General features: G+C 38.5%; 2 protein-coding genes across 3 annotated transcripts; one reads left to right on the forward strand and one right to left on the reverse strand.

The window, feature by feature from the left end:
• Positions 1-4,446: 4,446 nt before the first annotated feature.
• Positions 4,447-8,362, forward strand: LOC117909525. 2 transcript variants are annotated; one of them, XM_034823567.1, is made up of 3 exons: positions 4,447-4,553; positions 4,742-4,867; positions 4,970-8,362. In XM_034823567.1, the coding sequence occupies exon 3, from the start codon at positions 5,260-5,262 to the stop codon at positions 8,248-8,250; it is 2,991 nt and encodes a 996-aa protein (XP_034679458.1). In that variant the 5' UTR covers positions 4,447-4,553; positions 4,742-4,867; positions 4,970-5,259; the 3' UTR covers positions 8,251-8,362. The 2 variants fall into 2 exon arrangements, with proteins under 2 accessions (XP_034679458.1, XP_034679457.1); XM_034823566.1 differs by having other exon boundaries at positions 4,742-8,362.
• Positions 8,363-8,541: 179 nt separating this feature from the next.
• Positions 8,542-9,695, reverse strand: LOC117909527 (PRA1 family protein G2-like). The gene has a single exon (XM_034823568.1). The coding sequence runs from the start codon at positions 9,644-9,646 to the stop codon at positions 9,080-9,082; it is 567 nt and encodes a 188-aa protein (XP_034679459.1). The 5' UTR covers positions 9,647-9,695; the 3' UTR covers positions 8,542-9,079.
• Positions 9,696-9,961: the final 266 nt, after the last annotated feature.

The following is a 9,961-nucleotide window of genomic DNA, read 5'->3' on the forward strand; positions in this document are numbered from 1 at the left end:
TTTAACTATAACTTAAAAAACACATTTTTATTTTCTAATTCCTAAATTATACTTTGCTGAGTGTAAATCATACCTTTTAATTATGTTTGTCTAATATTATTTTAAGTTATTATTTTCTTTCAAATCCCTTTAATTGGTAAGTTATTTTCAATGTAGTATATAATCATTTATTTATAGGTCATATGTCACATCTTGGATTTTAGACTTACTAGTTAATACTCAAAATACAAAATTAGTGTTCCCAAAACTTTGGAGACAATACTAAATATCGAGTTTGAGGCAGATTTTTGTGCAAAATGAGGATATGAAAACTTGTTATAAAGAAGTATATATGTAACCTATTATAAACCTTTGAAACCATTAATTAATAAAATATAACTTGTTTCATGTAAAGAAAACTTGTACAATATTACTTTGTATACACCAAAACTCCATGGTTTACTAAGGGTAGCCTATATACTACAAGTGTACAAAAATAAACATAAGTCTTATGCGTGTTTAAGTTGTTTCACCTTGATGAATAATTGTCTCTTTCCACTCTTTTTTATTATCTAGAATGGGTGCCCATTTCTTCAAAAATGATTTAGTCTTCTTAAGATACAAAGGGAAAAGTTTAAAAGACTCTCAATATGCGCAAAACAATATTCAATTGATAGCACATGCAAAGTTCAAGTATTAACCCCAACAAGTGTCTTCTAACTTGCATCTAAAAGTGGAATAAATAAGGTGAGTTCACAACTCAATAGAAAAGCTTCATCCTATGTATATTCTTAAAAAAAAAAAAAAAAAAAAAAAAACCCTTAAATTAGATATATAGAAACATATATGATAAACATTTTATAATCATTAACAAATATGAAATAATGCCAAATAAGCATGCAAGTTGTTGATGGTTTCATCTCTACTCTACCTTGTCTATTCTCTTACAAATGATAAGTTGTTAATTCCCACTAATGTACATATAATCAATTAATGCTCCAAAAGATGCTCGACCATAAATAAAAACTATTCTAGGACTACCACCCAAGGACAAATCATATCCCAAGTCTTTTTGGACTCGTCTCAAAGGACAGGACCAACCACGTATCTTTTGAGACTACAACCCAAGGACAAGACCAACTTCGTGTCTTTAGGGTCCAAAACCCAAGGGCAGGACCATCCCTATTCACCTATATTAGAATGTCTTTCTCAGAGGCGTAGTAGACCACACATGCTAGAAATTCTAAGGACTTGACTGGATGGATTTGTCCGTTTGATAGGTCCATTCGACTCGATTTTTCCATTCTGTATGGCATTACAGGCCAGTCTGAAATGTTAGTCGGCTTGGTCTGTTTATTTCGTCTAGCATTGTGGAAGAAGGGAAAACTTCTCACTTTTGGTGCCAGACGGAGTTTATCTTGGTCCAGACGGAATGACCCCAAACGGGTTATATGTTTGTCCTGGACAGTCAAAGGGTCTTGAGTCTGGAAATGACAAGTGGAGGGAAGCCCCCCACACATATCACACCTTAGATTGAACCATGATGACAATACACTTGATTAAATCATGTTCTTGTCTAAATTAAAGTAGAGATTTGTAATTATTGTAGTCTTGTTATATATATATATATATATATATATATATATATATATATATATATATATATATATATATACCTGTGTGTGTGTGTGTGATATGGACAAATTGAAACTAGTGAACTCTCCTTGTTTTACTAGAATTAAACAAAAAGATGTTTCATCTTAAAGAAGAAAATGAAAAAATGTTTGGTCCAAAAAGTATTATCTCAATGTAATTAAAGTTATGTATCTTACAAATTGCACATAACAAAAAATAATACCTTTTATTAATTTTATTAGCAAGAGACAATTCTACTCTATCTTGAAAATAATGAAATAAAATTAAACATATATTACAAAATCTTTACCGAACAATTGACATGAGTTTGTTTTATTTAAAAGAATTAGAATAGTAGATGTTTGGATATGCAAATATTGTATATCTTTCAAATCCCCAAAAGACTTCATCTCGGATAAGATATATATTTGCTTGTGAAAATACTATGATACTACGAAGATTGATCAACCAACAATGGTAGCTATCTTAAATAATTAAAAAATACTTGTAATTCATTAAGCAAGTCATGAATATGTATGATTAAAATCTATGATCAAGTATATTTGAGTCATGTAAATTGTTCTCTATTAAAGGCAATCTAATGGTATTACATGAAAACAACTCTATATATATCATACAAATCAAAGGAGAATATATTAAAAGTGATCAAACCAAAGATGTTTCACCAAAATTCTTCTATAAACATAAGCTTTAGGAAAGTGGTTAGATCAATTTTTAACAAATAGGATCAAATGATTATAAACGTATAAATAGAACTCGATCTATCTAAAATATTTATGTTTTTCAATCAATTTTTACCATTTTTCTAATCAATTCTTACCATTTTTCTAAATTTTATACAAAGTTCTGCTAATATAAATATTTTCAACCTTGCTTAAGAATAAAACATATGTTCTAATACTGCATGTAGGTATAATATTCATAAATAATGGACCCACTAAGTTACTATCCAACATGCACATGGTCCCGGGCAATCATCTTGTTGTTAATTTTTGGATGAATAATAGGTTATTATAGTGGAAATACCACTCCTTATTATTCAAGTTGCAGGGAATGGTGCATCATCATGAAGGTGGAATTGGCACTTACTTGTTTGGATAATAGGAAAACTAGAGCACATGGGATCTAAATTTGTTGTAATGTTGGGGTGGGGGTGTAATTGGATGGCAAATAAAGAAGCTTAGACTCATCTCATTACCTTCATTATTTTAAGAATAGAATGGCAGTGGGAGGGACTTGAGACCTCAGAGCTATAAAATAAACTTCTCTCCTACCAATGATGTTGCATTAAAAAAGGAGATTTAGAACATGCATCTCTTATAAATAAATCAACAACCTCAGAAAGGACCACAGTTCCTTTTTGGCTTAAAAGCCGTAGATATAGGACTCCAGCCTAACATGATACAAGCTGAATTCAAAATTAAAATCAGTTGAATTCAGCTGCAAAATCTACCCATCTGCAGACAGCCAGGTAGAAAGGAGGAAAATTAATATAATGCCCAAAAAAGGAAGACTAAAGGAAAGAGAAGAAAGGAGACCTTGTTAGAATGCTAATAAAAAGGAGCTAGGAAAGTGAACTCAGGGCTCAAAGCCTCCTCCTGCTGACACATTAAATGAGTCAGCACGGCTTTCCAGCTTGGCCTAATCATATAGAGAAAAAGATACTATACTAGTACAGATAGAGGTGATAAATATATGCATATATATAGCATGGGATCCATGATTCAGTGCAAATGATCTTATGGGTCCATGGTGAACTGTAAGGGTATCTTGGGCATTAGTATGGGATCACTAAACACAGCGCCACACCGTTTGCCATGTCCAGACACTGGTGGAAGTGCATTCAAAGGGAGCCTATGATAGTACTTAAAAGACTTTGAAGGGCTTTGGATGAGGGACAATGTCATTAAATTGGGTGTTATGCAAACCATTAAAACATACCCCATTTTCATCAGACAAGCCACGATGCTGCCGGCCAGAAGCAATAAGGTGGAGGGTGCTGAGCCCATTGACTAGTACCTTTGTAATTGTATTGTACAAACACCCAACAGCTCAGCGGACCACTCAAGTCATTTGCAGCATATCAAGACTTAAACAATTGACAAGAGCTCATGCTGACTCAGGAATCTCCAATTAAAAGGATTGCTGGGTCAGCTCAACTTAGAATTGAGCATGTATGCACGTAAGCAGAGAAAAACCCACCACCAAGGCATTAAATTAAATTACTTGGGAGGGGGGGTGGCACCAATATGAAAGAGTTGCCAAGTGGGATACTTTCTCCAAAATTTGAAAGGGGTTGTAGTGGGTGAAGTTGCCATTTTAGTTGGTCTTTCCTCGGGAGATGAATAATTATTGTTTCAGTCCTCAGTTGGACTGGTCTATGGTCCAATTTCCAGTGCAAATAGTTTCAACCCTGTCAGATGAGTACACATTCAGAGAGCAACCCCGCCATTGCAATATATAATAGTCTTTGTTTTTACATGCAATGCAATGTGAAGGCCTAACATGCCCATTACCAACAGGTCTGAGTTATGGTTCCCCTCCCAATGCCCCTTTTCTCTGAGTTCTTCTGACCAATCTTGGCTTCTGTAACAAGTGAGAGAGAACCCCCATGTTAGATTAAGAATAGAGGCATTAAAATGTACAGCACATAAAACAAAAAGATATAGTCCTAACCCCAGACAAAATGCTAAATTAAAACTATAGAATATTACACCATTCACTCTCTGCAACTTCTTTTTAAGCACTAGTTCAATATTTTATGTTCAAAACCTTACAGATCCAACCCATCCATTCAGATTCCCCCCTCTGTACAGCTTGTTTATTAGAGCAAGAGAGAGAAATATGAATTGTCTGGGGGTTGCAGCTACAGAAGCCCTCTCCCTCTTCTTCTTTGCCCCAAATGAAACCAAGTTAGGGTAAGTAAACTGAATCATTCTGAGTAACTGTTGATTCACACCATGTGCCTTGGGTTGTTTCTATAATGATCAGTGGCACCTTTGTTTGTCTTTGATTCGTAGTAGATCAAAGAACAAAGATTTTTTTTTTTTTTTTTCTTTTGGGTAATTTTATATCTAAGTTGGATTTATATCCTCCATTGTTTCAGGTACAAAGCTTGATGATTGATTTGATTCTTTAATGCGCCAAGAAGATTATAAACACTAAGTTTGTCATCTTATGTTGCTCTTCCATCCCTGGTCTGCATCAACTCCAGCGGCAGAAGTAAAACCAGGTCTGCTTTTGACTGAGAGAGGCCCACAAAATGGAGATGATTGATAAGTATCACATGCACATTTCTGTTTTAGCCTCACTGTTGCATTCATCTTATGGGCAGTCCTTTGTCAGTGTCAACCACTTAATTGTATCTGGCAGCATGGATTAGAGCAAAGAATCCGCAGTGAGCTCTGGCTAATTTTCTGATCCCCTCTGTCAAAAATAGTTGTTGTCAAAGACATCTTAGACAGATAATGGATGGGCTTTATCAACTTCCAGTCTTTGATAGCAGTGAAGTATAACCGAGGGGGAATTTTGTACTAGAGAACCTTTGTAAAATTTGAATTTCTTCTGCATTTTCTAGAACGAAAATACATATTGAGATCTTCACCAGGCTTGGTGGATTCATTGATGGTCATGGATGAAGAAGCACCACTATCTGCTGAACTTCCTAAGAAACTCCCAGCTGTTGATTTCTCTGATTCTGGTGATCCAACCAAGTCCCTCACCATCAAGATAGCAAGCTCTAGCTGCAAACCAGGTAAGGAGTTTCTAGCTCCCCTCATATCTCCAAACATAAAAACCTCAGCTGAACCATCACCATACAACTCTCCATCACTCATCTCTCCACCATCATCAGCATTTGTTTCTGCTCTGCAGTCACCATACATATCTCCAAGAGCTCAAATCCCCAATCTCCAGGAGAACCCAACTCCAGTTACCCACCCGTCTCCGCCCATATCATACTGTGGTTCCCAGTCTGATGACATCCCAAGCTGTTCCTACACTCCCCCGCCAGAGAGAAATGATTTTTCTGATGACCCAACTGACCCAAAACTCAAATTTGTGACCTGCGTCCCAGTTCCAGACCCGGCTCCTCCTAGAATCTCCTTCTCATTCCCAGTCCCTCGAATTTCCTTTGCAAAAGGCTCTGTTTCTCCGGCTTCTAATGCAAAACTCAGGAGCTGTGACGTTTACATAGGCTTCCATGGCCAGAATCCCAACTTGGTGCGCATTTGTAAGTGGCTTAAATCAGAGCTCGAGCTCCAGGGAATTGCTTGCTTTATTGCAGATAGAGCAAAGTATTCAGATAATCAAAGTCATGAGATTGCTGATCGTGTCATCTGCTCAGTGACGCATGGCATTGTGGTTGTCACTAGTTCTACCTTCCTCAACCATCACAGCCTAGAGGAAATCAGATTCTTTGCTCAGAAGAAGAACTTGATCCCCTTCTTCTTTGGCACAGACCCTGCTGAGATCATGAGTCTTCTCAACCACAATTCAATTGACAAAGAATGCAAAGAAGCAATTGAAAGATTGATGAAGTCTCATGAATTCAAGCTGGAAGCCAGCGAGGGGAACTGGAGAAGCTGTGTATCTAAAGCTGCTGGGATTTTAAGGGCAAAGCTTGGAAGGAGAAGTGTCGCCGAGAAGGAGGTGGAAGGATTTGAGGAGTTACCTTTCCCAAGAAACAGATTTTTTGTAGGAAGAGAGAAGGAGATGATGGAAATGGAAACTGCCTTCTTTGAAAGTGGGGATTGTCTGGAGCAAGATGGTTCTGTGCCGATTGTTAAAGGAGGAGCAACTGGGCAATGTGATGGTTTTGCAGATGAGGAAAGCGATGCAGGCACAACTAGAGGAGAGAAGTATATTAATTTAGAGGTGGGTAAGTGCAAGGAACCAACTTTAGAGGCTTGGGTTGAACCAGTAGTTGGAAGAAGCTCATTGAAGAGGCCAAAATACAAGAAATCAAAAAGTGGAAACTATAAGAGCTTTGGTAGCAGCGTGATCTGCATTAATGGAGGTCCTGGTGTTGGAAAAACGGAGCTTGCATTGGAGTTTGCTTACAGGTATTCCCAAAGATACAAGATGGTTTTGTGGGTTGGAGGAGAAGCTCGGTATTTTAGGCAGAGTATATTGAACCTATCACTAAATCTGGGATTGGATGTCAGTGCTGATGCTGAGAAGGAAAGAGGGAGGATCAGAAGTTTTGAGGAGCAGGAATTTGAAGCATTCAAGAGAGTTAAGAGGGAGCTGTTCCGGGACATGCCTTATTTGCTGATTATCGACAACCTTGAGACCGAGAAAGAATGGTGGGAAGGGAAGGATCTACATGATCTAATCCCCAGGAACACCGGAGGGTCCCATGTGATTGTCACCACCAGGCTTTCCAAGGTAATGAATTTTGACATTATGCATCTTCCACCATTGTCCTTGTCTGATGCAATGATTTTGATTAGAGGGAAAAGGAAGAAAGACTATCCAGCTGAGGAGCTAGATTTTCTCATGAAATTCGATGAGAAATTGGGAAGGTCTAGCTTTGGTTTGTGGGTGATTGGATCACTGCTTTCTGAACTAGCAATTTCCCCATCTGTTCTCTTTGAAGCTGTGAACCAGGTCCCATTGAATGAAGGTTCTAATTGCTCTAATTTAAGCATTCTTGACCAACAATTCTGCAGAAACAATCCTTTTCTAATGAAAGTTCTGGGATTTTGCTTCTCTGTTTTACAACAAACAAATGGGAAAAGGAACCTCCTTGCCTCTAGAATGCTTCTTGTTGGTGCTTGGTTTGCCACTGCACCCGTTTCAGCGAATTTACTTGCCACTGCAGCAAATCATATACCAACCACTGGAAACCGGTTGAGGAAGTGGACCAAGTGCCTGAGTTTGGCACTCCGTTGCTGCTCTGGTTGTTCCTTCTCATCACAAACTTGGAAAAGCGAAGAGGATTCAGCCCTTCTTCTCGTTAAACTAGGATTGGCCCGAAGAGCTAACAGACAGCCTGGAATTTGGATTGAGTTCCACTCCATAACTCAGATATTTGCCAGAAGGAAAGAGGGTCTACCTGCAGCCAGGGCAACAGTCTTAGGTGTAAGGAAAATTGGAAACCCTTTGGTAAATTCAGACCACCTATGGGCTTCTGCCTTCCTTGTATTTGGCTTTAAATCCGAGCCTCCACTGGTCCAACTAAAGGCAATTGACATGGTGTTATTCATCAAGAAGACTGCTCTCCCTCTAGCAATTAGGGCCTTCACCACTTTCTCCCGGTGCAACTCAGCTTTGGAGCTCCTGAAGGTATGCACAAATGTGCTTGAGGAAGTAGAGAAATCATTTGTGTCTCAGATACAGGACTGGTGCCATGGCTCACTTTGCTGGAAGAAAAAAGTACAGTCTAGTCAAAGGGTGGATGAGTATGTATGGCAGGATGTGACACTGTTGAAGGCTACATTGCTGGAGACCAGAGCAAAGTTGCTGTTGAGAGGTGGACATTTTGATAGCGGGGAGGATCTCTGCAGAACTTGTATCAGTATCAGGACAGTAATGCTGGGCCATAACCATGCCCTAACCTTGGCTGCTCAGGAAACATTGGCAAAGTTAGTAAGATTACGGAGTAAAATATGATTTTCGCTTCTCACTGAACAATCAGTCTTATACATGGGGGGCTCAGTTTTGCTCACACTGTAATCATTATATAATTATCAATTAACAATCAGTTGTGCAGCTTTCTCTTTTACTCAACACAGCACTAGACTTGAATAATTTGACATTAATCAAGTTAATCAGACATTTGAATCACAGTGGTTTCAGACTTTCAGTTAGAAAGTCCCTTTCTCCTAATAAATGTGCTTAGGTGAAGAACCAGTCTATCCATGCAGCCAAGTTAGGAGAAAGGGAGAAAACTAGACAAATCCATTCAAAGAAAGAAAATCAAGCACACTTCATTTCTCCTTCTGGGTTGATGTAAGGCCCCATTTCAATGAATGGTACCTGCTTTACTATGACATGTGGCTAAAACACAGAGAGGTGATCAGAACTTGCTTTTGGTTTTAGGTGTTGGATTAATTCTTCACTGAGATCTACTCAACTAATCCTATTGATCAAGGAAGTTAAGGGCAAAGAATTCAGTCTGGAATAAAAAGAGTGGGAAATACAAATCAACAAACCCCTTGACAACATAAAAACAACAATGACTAAAGCTTCACAAACCCTCATCACAGGCATCAAAACAGCTCACAATCATCCACTGAAAATCTCCTATGTAGCCAAACTTGAATACCTCAAAGCAACAACGGCCTGCCACCACCATTCGGGCTTTCACTTACACAATTGAATCACTCAACACCTCTACCCCAAGTCCACAAAACCAAATTCTCACATCCCATCAAAGCTGCAATTCATGAATCTCAACCCTCACAAGTCAAAAGGAAATTCACAGGCAAAAAAGGATTGGTTAATGAGTGAGAGCGCTCTCCCGTAGTCCTGCTTCGTCATCTTCCAATGGGTTCCTGAAAACCCCATGAACACAACATACAAGAAGCCCAATCCCAACTCCCACCACCAGATTCTCAAGCACACCAGTGAACCAAACCGCCATAACCGAAGCCAAAACCAAGCACAGCAGAACCAGCCGGTCGCTCACTTGCCGGCCGCCAACGAACAGCGGATCTTCCCTGAAGAAGTAGAAGATCAACCACATCCCCAACGTCAAAACCCATACCATCAGCGATATTGGGGTGCCGACGAGGGAAATCATCGCACTGCCAAGTACCAATATGCCGTAGTTGATGCGAAAGTAGCTCGCATTCTTGCGGACTCGCTCGCCGGCAACGGTTAACGAATCCGGGCGGTGGAACACGTCGGCCGCAACGAACTCCGGCCATGGGCGACGAGATGATACAGCAGCGGAGAGGTTGTGGAAAGATCGGGAAATGACGTCAGCGCCGGAGATCGGAATGGAAGTGTAGGTGGCCGGAGTGGCAGCGGGAGTGGACATTTTGGGGTTTGACCCAACTACCATTCAAAGTTTGACCTAGCGAAGACATTTAACTTATTTTGTTGAACGTAACTGTAAATTGTAACAAAAGTTGATGAATGTAAATAAGGCTTTTTTTTTTAAGAAAAATAAAATAAAATAAAATAAATATGTTGGGTTTTGGAATATTTGAGGGAAAATAGGAAGAAAATAAAATAGAGGGTTAAAGTGAAAATAAATAAATAAATAAAAAGAAAAAATAATAATAATAAATTATTTTTATATATTTTTTAAAATTTATTTAATTTATTTTTCTCTATTATATTAAAATTAAATAATTTTAAATTGTATAAATTTTTA

Source organism: Vitis riparia, chromosome 19 (assembly GCF_004353265.1).
Source record: "Vitis riparia cultivar Riparia Gloire de Montpellier isolate 1030 chromosome 19, EGFV_Vit.rip_1.0, whole genome shotgun sequence".
Taxonomy (NCBI): Eukaryota; Viridiplantae; Streptophyta; class Magnoliopsida; order Vitales; family Vitaceae; genus Vitis; species Vitis riparia.

Coding starts and splice junctions, on each gene's coding strand:
- LOC117909525 (XM_034823566.1), top strand. CDS start 5,260: ATGGTCATGGATGAAGAAGCACCACTATCTGCTGAACTTCCTAAGAAA.
- LOC117909527 (XM_034823568.1), bottom strand. CDS start 9,646: ATGGTAGTTGGGTCAAACCCCAAAATGTCCACTCCCGCTGCCACTCCG.